General features: G+C 61.1%; 3 protein-coding genes across 7 annotated transcripts; 1 reads left to right on the top strand and 2 right to left on the bottom strand.

Annotated features, from left to right (window-relative positions):
• Positions 1–416: 416 nt before the first annotated feature.
• Positions 417–7,274, top strand: PGGHG (protein-glucosylgalactosylhydroxylysine glucosidase). 5 transcript variants are annotated; one of them, XM_049893021.1, is made up of 15 exons: positions 418–555; positions 741–862; positions 1,121–1,401; positions 1,764–1,998; positions 2,359–2,794; positions 3,740–3,859; positions 4,156–4,287; positions 4,542–4,653; positions 4,748–4,820; positions 4,975–5,111; positions 5,416–5,549; positions 5,641–5,736; positions 5,897–5,994; positions 6,070–6,281; positions 6,505–7,274. In XM_049893021.1, the coding sequence occupies exons 3-15, from the start codon at positions 1,143–1,145 to the stop codon at positions 6,558–6,560; spliced, it is 2,100 nt and encodes a 699-aa protein (XP_049748978.1). In that variant the 5' UTR covers positions 418–555; positions 741–862; positions 1,121–1,142; the 3' UTR covers positions 6,561–7,274. The 5 variants fall into 5 exon arrangements, with proteins under 5 accessions (XP_049748981.1, XP_049748978.1, XP_049748979.1 ...); XM_049893022.1 differs by lacking the exon at positions 741–862 and having other exon boundaries at positions 1,110–1,401; XM_049893020.1 differs by lacking the exon at positions 741–862 and having other exon boundaries at positions 6,505–7,273.
• Positions 7,275–8,081: 807 nt separating this feature from the next.
• On the bottom strand, positions 8,082–10,116 carry IFITM5 (interferon induced transmembrane protein 5). The gene is made up of 2 exons (XM_049890202.1): positions 9,464–10,116; positions 8,082–8,705 (listed from the first exon to the last, which is right to left on the bottom strand). The coding sequence occupies exons 1-2, from the start codon at positions 9,656–9,658 to the stop codon at positions 8,493–8,495; spliced, it is 408 nt and encodes a 135-aa protein (XP_049746159.1). The 5' UTR covers positions 9,659–10,116; the 3' UTR covers positions 8,082–8,492.
• Positions 10,117–15,664: 5,548 nt separating this feature from the next.
• LOC126081254 (interferon-induced transmembrane protein 1-like) lies at positions 15,665–17,012 on the bottom strand. Its single transcript, XM_049893019.1, has 2 exons — positions 16,686–17,012; positions 15,665–16,001 (listed from the first exon to the last, which is right to left on the bottom strand). The coding sequence occupies exons 1-2, from the start codon at positions 16,869–16,871 to the stop codon at positions 15,810–15,812; spliced, it is 378 nt and encodes a 125-aa protein (XP_049748976.1). The 5' UTR covers positions 16,872–17,012; the 3' UTR covers positions 15,665–15,809.
• Between the last annotated feature and the right edge of the window lie 669 nt (positions 17,013–17,681).

Raw genomic sequence — 17,681 nt, 5'->3', positions numbered from 1 at the left:
GAGGGGAGGAGGAGACTGCGCTTCATTGGGGGATGATCAATGGTGACAACTCAAAACAGTTTGTGAGTTGGGGGTGGCTAGTCAAAGGGCCCCAGGCTCCCTCCCATCCCACCATTAGTCATCTGATCTCAAATGTCACACATCTGCTCCTCCCCCAAGTCCTTGTATGTCCAATTCAGGCCACAACGTGCACCAGGCCCAGCCGCCTGCCCCTCCGAGGAAGGAACAGACACAGCTCCACCCTGGTGGGTGTGTGGGGGGGGGGAACTGCAGCGCCTTCCCACATCCTGCTTCACCACCCCACCACCTGCCTGCAAGCATCCGGCCTGGGCTATGCAGCCTTCAGGACAGGGAGGGCGGGCCGGGATGGCCCTGCCCATCCCCTTGCCTGGGGCCGCCTTCTGTGGGCGGGGACCTGGGCCCTTCCTGGTGACGTGAGTTGGCCGGCAGGCGGGACTTCTCTTTTCTGGCCCTAGAGGGGCGGCGGCAACCACAGGGGCAGTCCAGGGACCCCAGGCTCCCTTCCCGGTGGCCTGAGCAGGAGGTCTGCTGTGGGTGAGTCCTGGAGTCGCGGCCGGTGACCCCTGCCCCCGTAGCTTGGCCCCCACCCTGAGCTGCCCCAGCCTAGGGCCTCTCCCTTCCCTGGCTCAGTTTCTGGCACCCCAGCCTCCAGCCTGACCACCTTGAGGGCGTCTATCCCCTAGGCTGAATTCACTTCATTCAACTCTTACCACCAACAGACCCAGTGACCACATCTGTTGGACCACAGGAAGGGGATCAGGGTTCCTGGGGTCCTCCGAGGGCAGCCAGAGAACCCCAAAGGGTCCAGATTGGGGTCCTAAACTAGGAGCTTGGGGGACAGGTATGGGGCCTCAGTTGGTCCTGGAGACCAATACCAGGGGGTTTGAGCAGCTCTGAGGGTTGAGGGTCAAATCCAGGGGGTCTCTGGGAAGGGGCCTGGGGAGCTGAAGAGGTGTTTTCTGGGGTGGGGCATGGATGAAGGCTCTGCACAAGCTGAGATGTCAGCCAGGTTCCAAGGTAGATTTAGGGGGGGGTTCATGGACATAGGAAGGGGGAGGGCCCAGCGAACCGTGGGGTCCTGACCCCAGCCCTTCTCTAGGCCATGCCAGCCAAGCCTTTCCATGGATGATGCCAGTGAAGACCCCGCCATTTTCACTGCCCACTCTCTGCCCAGCGACCCCCGCCTCTGGGCCCCTGTGACCAGCGCTTACCTGGGCACACGCGTGTACCATGATGTGCTGCATGTGAGCGGCTTGTACAATGGGGCTGGGGGGGACACGCACCGGGCTACTCTGCCCAGCCCCCTCAATGTCCAGCTGGAGTCCCCTGCAGAGTCGGGAGAGCAGCTGACAGAGACCTTCGCTCTGGACACCAACACAGGTAGCCACCGCCTGTCCACCCTCCCTCCTTTTCCCTCCTACAAAAATCCCATCCCATCACCTCCTAACTCTACACAGGGGACTCAGGACCCCAATTCACAAGGAAAAGGTGGTTCCCGAGGCCCAGTGCCTCTCCCAGGGCCTCAGGCAGTGAAGGGCCTGGGCCTCACCCCCTTTTCCCTTTGCTGGGTTCTAGTGGGGTCACCTGTGCAGCCCATAGCTTTCCAAATAGGGAAAGTGAGGCTCAGAGGATGGACCCACTTTCGCTGTGAAGAAAGGCCACCAGGGGTCAGAGTGGCTGGCTCCCAGACCACGGGTCTCTGGCAGACCGGGGGACCTGGTCTCCCCTCCACCCCTCCCCAGGTGACCAAGGCCCTGCCCTCGTAGGCTCCTTTCTGCACACCCTGGAGGGCACCAGCTTTCGGGCCTCCCAGCGCCTCTACGCCCACCGCACGCTACCCCACGTCCTGGTCTTCAGCGTGTCCATTGCCCGCGTGGCCGCGGAGAGCCGGCCCATCACTGTGCAGCTGCGGGCAGCCTTCTCCCCAGAAAGCCCAGACCTGGACCTGCACCTGGGCCCGGACTTCCAGGGAGCTCTGTGAGGGGACGAGGGGGAGAGCCGGGAGGGGGTACAAGGGAGGGGGCATAAGAGGGGGCATGGGGGCAACGAGGAAGCGGAGGGGTGGGTGGGGAGAAGCGTGGTGGGGAGGGATCAGTGACCGGCCAGGCGGCAGTTAGGGGCACAGGTGGGTGGGGAGGACGTAGGAGGGAGCACAAGGGAAGGCAGTAAGAGGGGCGGAGGGGGCGGTGTGGGGCTGGCAGGGGAGCGTAGAGAGGGTGTGGGGGACCTTGGAGGGGGCGCGAGAGAGGGCCGTGAGGGGGGCGTAAGGGGCGTGGCGGCCGGGGGGCGAGGGAGGGGCCGGACCCTGGCCCTGACCAACTGCCCACGCTCCCTCAGGTACCTGTATGGCCACACGCTCACCCCGGAGCAGCCTGGGGGGAGCCGGCAGGAAGTGCACATGATGTGGACGCCCGCGCCCGCGGCCCTGACCCTCGGGGAAGACGAAGAGTACGCGTCCTGGGAGTTCTTGACCGCAGTGGGCGACAGCCAGGCAGAGGCCCAGGCCCACCTCCAGGAGGCACTGCGGCTGCGGGCCGGGGGCGAGCTGTACACGACCCACGCCCAGGCCTGGGCCGGGCTCTGGGCAGGCTCCGGCCTGGACGTGGCGGGACCCCTGCGGCTGCGCCAAGCCCTGCGCGGTGCCCTCTACTACCTGTTCAGTGCGCTGCCCCAGCCCGGGGCCCCAAGGCACGTCTGCCACGGGCTCAGCCCTGGCGGCCTCTCCAACGGCAGCCGTGGCGAATGCTACTGGGGCCACGTCTTCTGGGACCAGGTGCGCACCGTCCACCTCGGCGCGTCTACCCGGTGCGCCGGGCGGGCAGCGGTGCGGAGGGTCCTGAGGCCAAGGCTCTGCACTTCAGGGGATCGAAGCCGGGGTGTGGGCCCTCACGCAGCGAGGGGAGGGGCTCCACGCATGAGGGGAGGGGTCTCATGCACGGGAGGAGGGGCCTCACGCATGAGGGGCGGGGTGTCTCACAGCCAGGGGAGAGGCTCTCAAGGAGCCGGATTGAGCAGGGCCAGGGGAGAGAGCACGGTGCGGAGCTTGGAGTTCACGCATGAGCTAGGGGAGCCAGAGGTGACAGGAACAGAGGTGCGTTCTAGAAATATCTGTGTGGCTGCTGAGTGGAGTGTGGGTGCTGGGGCAGGCTGTGACGATCGACATGGGCGGGGGGCCAGGAGAAGCTGATGGATGGAGAAGCAGGATTTGGTGACCACTGGGCGGGGATCCTGTCACAGCTCGGTGCTGCTCCTTTGCAATCCAGCGCCTCTTGAATTCTGCACTGTGGGCCCACTTTACAGATGGGCTCAGAGAGGCTACTTATTCACGCAGGGTCAGCTAGTGAGTGGTTGAGCAGAATCCTGCTCCAGGCTGTCGGTCTCCCCCCCCTGAGAGTCTGGCTGAGCCCTTGGCAGACCCATATGCTGAGAGGCGCAGAGGCAGGACAAGGAGGAAGCCAGGGGAAGAGCTGGGCTTCCGTGTGGGCAGTTGAGACAGCCAGAGGAGCATCTGGGCTGGGCACAGCAAGGTCCTGGGCCAGGCTGGGTGGACAGTAGAGAAGCACCTGGAGGAGACAGAGGCAGTGGGAGGCCTTGTCGTCCGTCCTTGATGCACACAGGCTCTAAGACCTGCCAGGGCAGTGTGCGGGCAGGTGGAGGACTGCGTGGCCCCCAGAGCCCATCCAGCTCCCAGAATAAGGGCCTCTTCGTGTGCTCTCAGGATCTCTGGATGTTCCCAAATGTTCTGATGTTCCACCCTGAGGCTGCTAGGGCCATCCTGGAGTACCGCATCCGCACGCTGGGTGGGGCCCTGAAGAACGCCCACAACCTGGGTTACCAGGTAAGGGGGCTGGGCAGCACTCCCCCAGCCACCCCACTGAGGGAGGAAGTGGGAGCACAGCCCCCCACACCCCTCCCGCCATCATCCAGTGGGCACCTGGCACACAGCAGGTGCTGGCAGGTGAGAACACTGGTGCTCAGAGCCACCAGCTCGAACGAGGGGCACAGGGACAGGGGAGTCCCCACCTCCATCTGCCTCTGTGCAAGGATCCACCCTCAGGGTGAAGGCCTAGTATGTCAGGAAGGGACTGGCTCCCATGGCCCCCAAAACAGACTCAAGCCATCTCCTTTTCTCAGGGGGCCAAGTTTGCCTGGGAGAGTGCCGGATCTGGTCTGGAGGTCTGTCCTGAGGACATTTACGGTGTCCAGGAGGTGCACATCAATGGGGCCGTGGTGTTGGCCTTTGAGTTGTACTACTACACTACGCAGGTGAGGTGCCACCATGCCTGCCAGGTGAGGTGTGATCATGTGCATCTGCCCCTATGGGCTCAGCCTTCTGCAGGTATGACAACCCTCCTGATGCAGCCACAATCCCCAGTGCCTTCCTGTCTGTCTTGGGGCCAGGCCTTGTGGGGCTCTGAGCTCTAAAGGGTGGGGCAGGCATTAGGGAAGAAGGGCAGTGATCCCCAGGCAGTGAGAAGAGCCGGCGCCATGCCCCCACCCACCCTCCGCTGCTTCTCCAGGACGTGCAGCTTTTCCAAGATGCTGGGGGCTGGGACCTTGTCAGCGCCGTGGCCGAGTTCTGGTGCAGCCGCGTGGAGTGGAGCCCTGGGGAGAAGAAGTACCACCTGAGGGGTGAGGGTGGTAGGGGGGTGTGAAGGCTGGCTTCAGGGGCAGCCCCCCCCCCCCCCGCAGCCCACTCTGAAGACATCTTGCTCTCATGTCCCAGGAGTCATGCCCCCCGATGAGTTCCACTCAGGAGTCAACAACTCAGTGTACACCAATGTCCTGGTCCAAAACAGGTCAGGCCCTGGGCCCACCCTCCACCCCCCAATGTGGGCCAGCCCCCATGCAGACCCACCCCTACCCCCATGTGGACCCACCTCCATCCCCCCCGACATGTGGGGCCAGCCCCAGCCCCCACATGGGCCTACAGACACCCCCCCCCACACACAGCCTGCGCTTTGCCGCTGCCCTGGCGGAGGACCTGGGTCTGCCTGTCCCTGACCGGTGGCTGGTGGTGGCTGACAAGATCAAGGTGCCCTTTGACCCGGAGCTGAACTTCCACCCCGAGTTTGATGGGTACAGGCTTGGTGAGTGGACTCAGCTTCTTCGAGCCTTCTGGCCCCCAAGACTTGTCAGCGACGGCAACTCTCACTGAAATCACTGCCTTGCTTTCAGTCCATTCTGAATGCCCCCCCCAGCACAGAGCAGCCCCTCCCCCCGGCAGCACTTGCTTCCCTAGCAACAGCACCCCCTTACCTCTTCCCTCCCAGTTAGCAGCCCCTGCCTGGTGCCCCCCACCATCAGCAGTCTCTGCTCCCCCAGCAGCCTGCCCCCCATCAGCAGCCCCTGCCCCCTACCCCTGCCCCTCCATCAGCACTCCCACCCCCCCAGGAGAGGAGGTGAAGCAGGCGGATGTCGTGCTCCTGGGCTATCCCATCCCCTTCCGCCTGAATGCTAGCGTTCGGAGGAGAAACCTGGAGGTGTATGAGGCTGTGACGTCCCCCCACGGCCCTGCCATGACCTGGGTGAGGAGCCTGGGGGTGGGAGGGGGCAGAGGCTCAGTCTCCCCCCACGTAGCATGCCTCACCTCTGCATCTCCTCTCACCCTGACCCCAGAGCATGTTTGCTGTGGGCTGGATGGAGCTGAAGGATCCAGGGCGGGTGGAGGGCCTCTTGGACAGGAGCTTCGCCAACATCACCGAGCCCTTCAAGGTCAGCATGGCTGGCATTTTCGGGGCCTTGGCAGGGCCTCAGTGGCGCAGCAGCAGGGAGGCAGTGGGGTGATTTCCACCTGGCCAGCCATGGACCCTCCAGGGATGGCAGCCTTAGGAAATATGCCCTGGGCCCGGCACTCACTGACCTGGCCTCACAGGTGTGGACAGAGAATGCCGATGGGTCAGGTGCTGTGAACTTCCTGACAGGCATGGGAGGCTTCCTGCAGGCGGCCCTCTTTGGGTTTACCGGGTTCAGGTAAGCGCCATGGTCGGTGGAATTGGCCTCCTGGCCCTGGCCTGGCTCTCCTCACGGATACCCCTTCACCCTCAGGATCACCCGAGCAGGCATAACCTTTGACCCCATGTGTCCGGCGGGGGTCTCTGGTGTTTTTGTCTCTGGCCTGTTCTACCAGGGGAGCAAGCTCAACTTCTCCTTCTCTGAAGACTCTGTGACCATTGAGCTCACAACCCGTGCCGGGCCCTGGGCCCCTCCACTGGAGGCTGAGCTGAGACCATCCCTGGCTCGGCTCCCCTTGCCCCCAGGTAGGAGACCAACCTGAAACCCACCCCAGAGTCTGGGTGTGTGACCCCCAGGATGGCTCCATCATAGGTCTTTGGTACATGTGACCTCAGGGTGGCCTTACCCAGGGTCCTGGTGTGTGACCCTCCAGGATGGCCCCACCACAGGTCTTTGGGGTATGTGACCCCAGTGTGGCCCCTGTGTGTGCCTCGTCCCCCCTCCCCATCATGTTCCTCTCTTCTCCAGGACACAAGGTCTCCTTTCCTCGATCCGCTGGCCAGATACGAAGGTCCCCCCTGTAGCGGCCTCACTCAGGGATTGGGAAGCTCTAGCTCTGAGTTTCCTGAGGAGACCTGTTTGAAGACATCAGACACCTGCCCCAGAGCCCCTGGGACCCCCTCCAGGACCCTCTCATGTCCTTCTAGCCCCACCCGAATTCCCTCTTCATGGGCCCAGAACAATAAGGGCTGCTGGCTGCAGAGATTTCTCTGAGGTCCACCCCTCCGGCTACCCTTCTGCAGGAGCCTAGCCTCCTGTACCTGCCCCTCTTGGAGCCCCTGGCCTGTGGAGCCCTTCTCCGGCCTCAATCGAAGAGGCCTCTGTGCTTCCTTAAGCCACATCCATGCTCCATCAGCCTCCCCTATGGGCCCTCCGGGTTGGCATCTGTGCCTGACGCCCATGCCCAACATCTGTGCCCTTTCAGCACTGCTTCTCCTGCCCCATTACCCCCTCCCCAACACCCTGTGGTGCTGGGCCTGCAAGGTGAGCAGTGTGGGGGACAGGGCTGTGTCACCAGCAGCATCAGTCAGGACTCTTCAGTGCAACTGGCTTCACCATAAAAGGACTTTTGTTTTGTGCTTTCGGGAATCAGGAATGACTGGTCTGGTGCTCCTGAATGCCTGGGCCTCTCAGCTCTCAGCCTGGCTCCTCTTGGCTCTGGCTGTGTCAGTGGAACCAGCCACTGGCCAGCTGGCCATCTTCTGGCTACAGACTTGTCCCTGAGAGGGCAAGGGCACTGGAGGCTGCAAGTAGGGCAGGTGGGCCAGGGGCTCTGGGTGGGCAGGGGCTTGAGGTGGGGAGCGCTCTCTGAGGGAAGGGGCCCTGGGTGGGGTGCCCAAAGCCCCAGCTGCCCTGCAGTTAAGGCCCCTGCAGTGAGCCCCACCCTGTCATTGGTCAGAGCAGCCAAGGCCTCACCAGCCACATAGGGCGTAGGCATGCTTGGAAGCCTCTCTCTGCCAGGCTCTGCCAGTTGAGGGGGGCCTGGGGCACAAGGGAGGACTTGCACCTGGCACCGTGGATGCTCAGAAATGCCTCCCCCCACCACTTTGTCCATGTCTGCTTCTCTGTGCATGTCTGAGAAAGACAGACAGAGACAGAACGTGAAACACAAAGACAGAGACAGAGAAACAGAGAGACAAACAGAGACAGAGACAAAGAGGCAGAGAGACTGGGGCAGAACGCATGCCTGCGCACAGCAGCCCGTGGAGTGATGTGGGTGGTGTGTGTACATGCATGTGTGCCTGCGTGTGTGTGCCCAGCAGTGGGGAAGGCCCTGCCCCACCCTCCCAGTCACCCTTAGTGACTGAGCTTTCTCAGAATTGAAGGGACACAGGGACAGAGTGGGCCATGAAGGAGGTCTGCACACACCCAACCCACCGAGAGGGGCACGCAGAGTGCACATGCACGTGCACATATGTGAGTGTGAGTGCGCACATGCACGCCCAGAGGAGAGTGAGGCACGTGTGTGATCAGGGAGCCCCACCCCCACACGATCTGGAATGTACACCACTAAACCACAGCCCTCGGGGCAGCCGGGTGATCAAAGCCTGAGCTCCCGAAGCACCTCCGCCCCAGAAGCCACAGGGCCACCCATCGCCAGAGTGCAGGGGAGATGTGGGGCCTCAGAGGACAGCGCTGTGGCACCCCTCCCCCACAGCCAGGAATGAGGCGCAGGAGGCACTTCTGGGACCAAGGCTTTTAATTCTGAACCCAAGCCTGAGCCTGGGGTGGTGGAAGGGGGAAGGGAAGCCAAGGCTGGGGGCAGACTTAGAGGCCCAGGATGGGCCCTTGAGGTTAGTATGAGGCTCTGGGGTCCAAATGGGGGTTCTTCAGAGTTAGGAGCCCAGATTGGGGCTGGGATGTCCAAGGGTAGCACCTGGGGCCCCTGATCAGGGTTCCAGAGATGGGTCACAGTGGGGTCAGTGTCCTGGGGCAGGGCCCCCAGTCCAGAGGGGTCAGTCATAGTCTGCGTCATCAAACTTGGTGCTGAAGAAGGCAGCGGAGCCCTTGGCCAGCCGCGACAGGTGCAGGGCACCAGTCACCACCAGGGCCAGCAGCAGGAGTGGCGGCACCAGCGTCCACATAGCAGCCAGGATGTTGTAACACTTGGCTCTGGAGCCAAGACGTCGGGCTGCCTCCAGGTCCCCTGCCACCTTCTGGTCTCGGGCCTGTGGACAGGCCAGGCCTCTAAGTGTACCCTGAGCTGGGGGCCTGGGGACCTTCACCTCCCCCAGCCCGTGCAGCCACTGAATTTACAGCTTAGACAGAGGGGGTATGGCCTAAGGGGACGGACACTCCCTTCACTGCCCCCTACTCCATACAAGGGTTTGGCTCTTGGTGGGGCCCTGGGTGGTTGAGGACCCCTGCCTTCTCCCACGCCAGCCATCCCAGGCCAACATCAGGCTCCCCATCCCTGCCCCAACCCCAGGAGCTGAAAAGCCCCAGCGTCTGAAAAGGCACCGTGTGATGAAAGACCCTGTGGGTTAGCCCCAGTCCTTCCCTTTTGGATGGACTGGGCCCCCCCTTAAGGACAGCCCCTCCCCTTTTGTTTCCAACACCCCCACCCTGAGTGGTGACTCCCACCCACGATCACGCAGGTGGAGTATATATAGCCCCCTCTTAATGAGTAGCCCTCGTGGAGCATCTCCCCCCAGCCCCCTGGCAAGGGGACTCCATGAAGTACCCTCCTCCCCTTGTTAAACAGCCCCCCACGGAACGCGGAGGGGCCCACAAGCAGCCCCCATGAGGCGGCCCCATCCCCCCTGAGCAGCCCCCATGAGGCAGCCCCATCCCCCCGAGCAGCCCGCATGAGGCAGCCCCATCCCTCCTGAGCAGCCCCCATGAGGCAGCCCCATCCCCCCTGAGCAGCCCCCATGAGGCGGCCCCATCCGCCCTGAGCAGCCCCCATGAGGCAGCCCCTGCCCACCTTGATGGAGTGAGCCAGCGCCAGGAAGCCGAAGCAGCACAAGTTCAGGTAGAGGGTGCTGAAGACCGACCAGATCATGTGGTCGCGTGGCAGCTGGGGGCGCGGCGCCTCCAGCGTGAGGGCTGTGTGGGTGGCGCCCTCGGCCTTGCGGGGCGCCAGGGCCCGGGGGTCTTCGCGGGGGTATGCCGTGTCCATGGGTTCCAGCGCCGTCTCCTCCTCGTCCGACGCCCGCTTCAAGGGTGGGCGCCCCGGGCTGCTCTTATAGCCCCCGCCCGCCTGTGGGACCAGCCCAGAGCCGCCCGCTATATATAACGACAAATTACAGCCTGGGACCCGCGGAGGGGTGCGGCCACCCCCGCCCCAGGGCCCCCTCGAAGGCTGGCAAGGGGAGGGGCGCGCAGTGGCCGCGGACCAACCACTAGAGCCCCCTCCAGCAGCCCCATACCCCACTGCAGTGTCACGGGGGCCAGGGAACCCCACGGAAGGCCGCCCCAACAGCAGCGGGAGTGGGGGTGGGGGAGCCTAGTGGCAGCGCAGACCAGTTTTAGTACCGCTTCAGGGCTGCCAGGAGCCCTGGTGGCACCGTGCTTCAGAGCTCCGCTGCTAACCAAAAGGTCGGCAGCTGGAATCCACCAGCAGCAGCTCCTTGGAAACCCTCTGGGGCAGTTCTACCCTGTCCTATAGGGTCGCTATGAGTCGGAACCCACTGATGGGAGTGTTTTTTTTTTTTTTTTTTTAATGGGTTTTCAGGGCTGCCAGAGGACACCGCCTCACCTTCTGGGAAGTTCAGAGACCTCCTGGGCCTGGGAGTGGCACACCTGTCCAGATGGGAGCTGCAGCACCGGGGACCCTCTGTCCCCTTGTCCCCAGCACCAAGTCCTGAGGTGCAGCCCAGCACTCCACAGTTTTCTCACTGAGACCTCAACCTTCCGGTTCTGTAAAATGGGGGTAACAATACCTGCTTCATGACCCCACTCATTTGTTCATTCAGCCACTCACTGGGCACCGGAGGGTGCCTGCCAGCCTGGGCCCTGGGAACACAAAGGCTGGTGCTGATTTGGGGAAGTGTAATTAGAAAGAAAATCTGCTCCCAGCTCAGACAACCCCTCCACAAAGGTAGAAGAGAAAGAAAGCAGTTTTATTCTTGGATGAGCATTAAACCAAAACGTGATGCATCACAGGCAATCCACTCAAGAGACTGCAAAGACAGAGACCTCTCATCTTCAGATAGCTGAGTGGGTAAAGCCAACCCATCACCTTCCTGTTTTCAAGAGGAAATCGCTCACTTCCTAGTACCTTTATGCAGAGGGAGATTCGTGTTTGGTGCCCTGAGGTTAAGCTTATCTCCTGCCGGGGAACCAGGATTGGGACACCATCCTGGCTGAATACATTTCAAGAGCTGGCTCCCGAGTCTTTAAGGAAACAGCCTAGATTTACACACTTTTCAAAGACGTGGAGAAGAGTGTGCAATTAAGAGTTTTCTAAAGTGAGTTCCGAAAGAAGAGGGAGGGTCTACTTCCTGATTTTTAATTTGTTTTTGTCCTTACAGCTGCTAGAGGTGGGGTGGAGGTGGGGCACGGAGGACACATCTGCCTGGCCTCCTCCTGTGACCACCGCAGGTGGTATGATGGACAGACTCCTGGTGTGCCCTCCTCCATCCCGCTGGTGGGTTCAGCCACCCTGCAGCTGTAAATGCCACCTATGTGTATGTTGTCAGCCCAGGCTCCCTCCCAAACCCCACAGTGACACATCCAACCACCTGCACTTGTGGCATCTCAAACTTGACTGTCACAGAGAGAAGGTGATCCTCTCACCAAGCCCTTTCTGCCCAGTCTTCCCCAGTCAGGTGAGGGTGACTCCATCCTTCCAGCTGCTCAGGGCAAAAGCCCCATCGTCCCCTTGTCCCCTGTCATCCACACCCCATGCCCAACCCACCCACAAATCCTTCCAAATGCACGCTGAGCCTGACCATCCCTAACTCTCCCCACTGTGCCCACCCTCACCTCCCAGAAACCCCCAGAGTCCATTCTCAGTTCTGCAGCCTGTGTGACCCTGTTAAAACAAGACGGGTCATATACCCTTCTGCAGCGGCTCTGTCCCCCTCAATGACGGCTGCGGTTGTTGCTATGGCCCACATGGTCCTTCGCAGCTGCTGAGGGGTGTGGTGCCAGCAGCCGACCCTGAGGAAGAGATTCATTTATCAGAGAGGCTCTTGGATCAGCAGGAAGAAGGAGCTGAGCTGTGATTTCAGTCCCAGAGAATAACCCAACTGGCTCTGCCAGGAGCGCTGGGGTTGGGACGGCCCCCGGAGACAAGCAAACTTGGATGAGGGACCAGGCCATACCACCTCAGTGTTGACCAGACATCGGATGTCGGGCCCTTGGAGGAGGCATGACACTGAGTGAGGCATGTTGGGAGAGGCTGGCTGCTGAGGGCCATCTCTGCCAGCCCTCCTAGCAGCGGGGCAAGAAGCTCTCCTTCCTCACGGTGGCCTGCACGGGGCATCTCAAGTCCGCCTCAGTCCGCCCCTTGACCCGCCCAGATGGACCTCTCTTATAGAAGCCTCTGGAAGCAGCTTCTCCAATTCCACAGGTCTTCTCTTCCCAGAGAAGCTCAAAAGAGGGAGGTTTCAGGGGAACAGATCTCACCCCTGCCGCTGTAACTGGCTCAGGGCTGCAGCAGGTTCTCACCATCTTGCTCCTCTAAGATCTATCCTACATCTCCTCACCCTAGCCTGTCCCTTTGCTGGTCTTGGTGGCTTTGAGCCAGCACTGGGACTGCTGACAATGGTGGATGTCAGCCCTAACCCTAACACTTCAGGGCCATTTCTGGAGTGATGTGCTCTGGTGGAGGGTAACACGAGGCTCAAAGATCACCATGCTTCATGGCCATCCCCAGCCCTTAGCCCAGGCTCCATGTCCCCACCTTGCACTCTCTCCTGCCAGGCCCCCAGTGAGCCGTCCAGCCCTTTCCCCTGCCCACACCTCCCTGGACATTCCATCCTGGGCCACGTCTCTTTCCTCATACAGAGGATGGCCAGGAGCCCCGTTTGCAGCTCTGCCCGTGGGGAGGGTCTCCCCTCACCACGGTCCTCGGGCCACCCCTGGGGGAGTTGTCCTGCTGCCACCAGCTGTGTCCACCCTGCCACCTCGTCCTGAGTGGCCCTGGGGAACCAGGCTCAGACATCTTCAACCTCCATTATCTGGTTCAAAGGAGGCCTCCTGCAACCCCAGGAAAGAGCACGGGACCAGTATGGGTGCAACAGCTGAGGATGACATGGGGTCAGGGCAACTGGTCTGTTCAGTCCAGAATGTTCCACTCTCATGCTGGAATGGATTGTTGCTGGGAGTGAGCACTATGACTTGGAGGGTCTGAAGGACCTTGGTCATGGTGGCAGTTCTGGATAGACAAGGTTCCATGGTGTCCTGTGTCCATCTCCACCAGGGCAAAGCTTACAACCCCCACGACAGATGCAGGCCTTGCTCTAAATTCCCAGGGGTCTGCGCTGAGAGTGTCCACTGGGCTTGCTACAAACACCACACAACACTTTTCTAACACCAGAGCCAGCCGTCTCAGACCCCAGGAGGCAGGGCTGAAGCCCCACAGGGTGGACCTGCCACAGAGCCCATTCCTGCCCTGGCAACACTGCCTTCCCTGGAGAGAGCAGCACTGTTCGCAGAGGCCTCAACATGTCCTGGAGATGCTGGGCTCCCTGTCCTCAGGGTTCAGGCCCCAATGAATGGGCATGTGCTCCTTGGAGGAGGGCTGGGCGTGACTGTGCATACCTGGCCTCCTGTGTAGGGCCCTTCAACCCTATTAGTCTTTGGTCAAGTTGAAACCCAGTCACAGTGCAGAAAGAAGGACGATGAGACTACAGTGTGCACACACCCTCCCTCCTGCCTGTCCCTGCTTGCCTTCCTCAGTGGCAGAAGCTGGGGAGCCTCTTGATTGGCTGTCCACGGTTGCCCCCAGGGATGAATGTGGTCTGTATATTCGGCCTTGGGGACTCTCTCTGGTTGGCCCATGTGGTGCACTTCCCCAGTGCACCCTGGGCCCTCCCGTGGGGCAGTCATCTGGTGGGCTTTGAAGGCTATCCTGGGGTCCAGACTAAACACCCTGGACAGCAGAGGCATAGCTAAGCCCTGGCAGGTGTGGCACGTGCCCTGGCACCACTTGAAGCGGTGGGAAACCACTATTAACCATAGTGTTTCCATCGTCAGCTATGAGAGATCATTCAGAAAGTTAAAACTAATACTGTGCTATTTGAGAGCCTCCATGGGTCCAGGCAGACTGTGTGAGCTTGCTCTGCTGAGTGTGGAAAGAGAAGAAACTGAAAAAACTGGCTTTGAGTACATCATAGACCAATTTTCATCAGTGAAACCAAGGAAGGTGCAGTCGAATTTTCGAGTAGGTCCACATTGTGTTAAGGCAAGGATTAACGACTCCTGTTTTTGAGCTGATGTTATGGTAAAGTTATCTAAAAGATGAAAGACGGATGTCAGATGGTTGGACAGGGGCACATTTCAGTCTTGCTGTAGATGATGTTTTCAGTAGAAACACATCTGAAAGGACAAAAGGGGTCCCAAACAAATCTGGAAAAAGCAATGCCCCACAAAAGAGGTCACACATGGTGGGGAAGGGGCTGAGACTTCAGGGAGCAGACACGCTAGAGCAGGCACCCAAACCCAAACCAAACCCACTGCCATCCAGTCGATTCCGACTCACAGGGCAGACACACCGTAAGCCAAACCCTGACCGCGCCAGCGGTCCTGGGCACCGCCCACCCGAGGGGACTTGGGACCCACCCACCTCGCCCGGGCCTGGTACGTGGCAGCTCCTCCACAGCCCTGGGAACCAGCAGGGGACGCCGCTGCACTGTACCCGCAACTGACCCATCCAGACCAGCCGGCGGGCTGCCTGCTCACTGCCCTTCTCCGTGTTCTGGTCTGGACTCCCCCCTCATGCTCACATCCGTGGGACCCGGGAAGAACGGGCATCGTCGTGGGTGCCCCTCACTACCAAGGAACGCCACCCATGGCGGGGTCTTGGCGTTAGGGTGCTGCGGGGGAGGGGGATGAATGGTGGGGAGGCGGCAGGGGTCCAAGATAAGCCGTGGAAGCACAGGGGTCACACAGGGTGACAAGCCAGAGCTTCCGCAAACAGGACCTGCAATCCTTGTCCCCTCCGCTGGCACCCAGTCATGGCCGGATTCCCCAAAGTGGCAGGGCATCTGGGCAAGAAGGGCCCACTCCCCCAAACCAGCCTGAGGGTCGGCCTTGGGGGGGTCCCAGGATAGCCGGGGTCCCCCAGACATCTCACCGCCTCCCTAGGGAGCCTGCCCGCCCCCCAGTATGCAGGGCTTGGAGGGCAGGGCGGTCTGTGCTGTATTTGCCTCTGCCCAGCCAGCAGGCCTGCTCCCCACCCTGATCCTTCCAGGGCACCAAGAAGGAGTATCTGCCCCAGGCAAGTTCTTCCCCTGGATTCAGGTGAGGAGGGCACCACCTCCCCTGTCAGGCAGCCCCTCTGGGTGGAGGCCCTCACCCAGCGCTTTGGTGTCCTCAATGTGCCCGACAGCCACCCTGGAGCAGTCCCCTGCCCCCACCACATTTAGTTCCAGGAATTGGTCCCTCAGCACTCAGGGTTTCTGTCCAAGGGGCTGAGAGACCACCAGGACTGACCACTGGTTCCACAGACACCTCACAACTGAGGGCTATGCCCACCACCAGGCCCTGGCTGCTCCTCACAGGAGCAGGGACAGGGTAGTCGTGCCCACAGGAGGCAGCAGACCAGGAAGGGACAACAGCTGGGTGGCCCAGGAGGGGCAGCGAGGGCCAGGCTCCATCAGATCTATGCACCTCCAGACCCAAGAGTCACAGTGCCTTCCAGGGGATGGGAGGGTGCTGAGATACACACCCGGCAACCGGCTGACGGTCGGGGGTCTTCTTTGGGGCCAGGAGTGTTCTGCACCCAGTGCTGCCCCCCAGAGAAGACCACCCTGTATCAGGGTTCTGACCTTAGGGTTGGAGGGACCCGCATTCAGTACCCCAGTCCAGCTACAGCCCCACCTGAGGCCAGAACAGCCAAGCCTGAGGGTGTGCCCTGCTTTCTCAGCCTAGCCTGGTTGGTGGTGGGACAAGGTGGGGCGACCCCCTCAGCTCAGGCTCAGGACCAGACTGGAGACTCAGGGCAGGGCCCCCTCCCCGGGCAATGTCACGGCACTGTTGCACGTACAGGCACTTTATTGAATTCATTTATAGACAGATACAAATGTGAAAACTGCTGTAAAAGGGGGTGGGGCAGCATGCAGGGCCAGCGGTGGGGGACCGGAGGGCTCCGGCTGCAGCGACTAGTAGCCCCCATGGTTCTGCAACATCTGTGAAATGGCTTGGAGGCTCACCACCGCACCAGTGGCTAAAAGAATGATGAACCCGATGGTCAGTAGGAGGCTGACGACCAGGGCAATGACATTCAGGCACTTGGCAGTGGACGCATAGCTCTGGGCCCCTGTCACGTCGCCCACCATCTTCCGGTCCCTAGACTGGGGGAGACAAGGTGATGAGGGGACCTGGGGAAGGACCGGCTGGGAGCCAGGAGCTGACGTCAGCACTCAGGTCCCCCTGGTCCTCCATTCCTCGTACAGCCTGCACTGGCCCTCACCCACGTGGGGGATCCCCACAGCTCCCTAGAGGGACCTCCTCACAACCTCTCAGTCCCTCCAGGGAGCCTGGGGCTCCTCTCCCTCTGCTGGGGTATGGCGCTTTCCCCCCAGGTTCCCAAGTCTGTGCACTTGGTGTTTTCTGAGCCAGCCTGGGGGTCTGTGGGATGACTTTCTTTATTAGCCTGGGAGGGAGGGAGAAGTCCTTGGGGCCATGGGAGTAAAGGCTGACCATGGCTATCCCCATGCTCCCCCTGCAGCGTCATCATGAACCTATGCTGAGACTGACTCCCCAAGACACAGACACAGACACAGACACTCACAGACAAGAGACACACCCAAACACACAGACATAAACAGGGGAGACACACACACAGGAGGAGAGACACGAGAGTTAGGCCCACACATACACACTCACACTCGCAAGGGTACTCACTTGCACACATGTGCACACACACACAAGGACACACGCAGGCCCTCACTCATCCCAGGCTCGTCTGGGCAGAGGGCACCCGGAGAGCACAATCACACCCTCACGGAGGATCCCCCACGACCCAGCACACGCACCTTCACGGAGTAGGCGAAGGCCACGAAGCCCAGGCAGCAGCAGTTCATGAAGAGCGTGTTGAAGAGGGACCAGACGACGTGGTCCGGCACGGCGGTGTCGCTGCGGATGTTGATCACGGTGGACGTCACGGGTGGAGAATCGTGGGGCACCCCCAGCACAGCCACTTCATGCTCCTCCTTGACCATCTCCTGGGTTGGGGGGAAGCAGTGCTGTGAGCTGAAGGAGGGCTGGGAAGTGCACTTCTTGACGCTGAGACCAGTTAATGAGGCCTGGAAGCAGAAAATTATGGTCTGGTGACCCTCCCTTTCCCTGGTAGTTTCAGTTTCTCAGAAATCTTTTTCCTGGTGTTTTGTAAATTGACAAATTGGGCAAGAACTGAGGAGGGTGGGACAAATCCTGAGGCTCAAATTACTGTCAGGCTGGGTGGGAGGAAGGGCTGAGGGCTATGGGGCAGGGGGCTGTGCTGTTAGGTCAGAAAGTTACTTGGCTGCCCCCCAGCTTCCCCTTCAGGTTGTGAGCGGGTCCTGCAGACATTTTCCTGGACTGGGGTCACCACTGTATATTTCCCCACTGTCCCTCAGCCTGCTGTGTGTCCTCACTGTTCCCTTGCAGGGCCCCTGCCAGGCCCCTACAATCTAGGTGCCCTGAGGGAGGTCGACCCCCAGAGAAGGCTGAGCCCCTAGAGGAAGGTGGACCCTCAGAGGGACTGCTCCCAAGCCCACACTCACCTGGCTCAGGTCTCGTCTGTTGAAATCCATTGCCCTTCCCTAGGGTCAAAGACCATGTTCCAGCCAGGTAGGGATTCAAAGGTCCCTAAAACTCAGTGTGGCTCCTGGTTACAGGTCAGAGATTCAGGACCAAAGCCGGCTTCCTTGCAGGAACCCCCAGACCCCCGCCCAGGGTCCCTGGGAATGGGGTACGGGACACCTCCTGACGAGAGGAGGAGCTGTGGTGGGTGGCAGGGATGGACCAGGGAAAGCACAGGGCCTCAAGGT

The sequence above is a fragment of the Elephas maximus genome, chromosome 7 (genome assembly GCF_024166365.1).
Source record: "Elephas maximus indicus isolate mEleMax1 chromosome 7, mEleMax1 primary haplotype, whole genome shotgun sequence".
Taxonomy (NCBI): Eukaryota; Metazoa; Chordata; class Mammalia; order Proboscidea; family Elephantidae; genus Elephas; species Elephas maximus.
The sequence above is the reverse complement of the archived record's forward strand: the minus strand, read 5'-3'. Positions and strand labels throughout refer to the sequence as shown.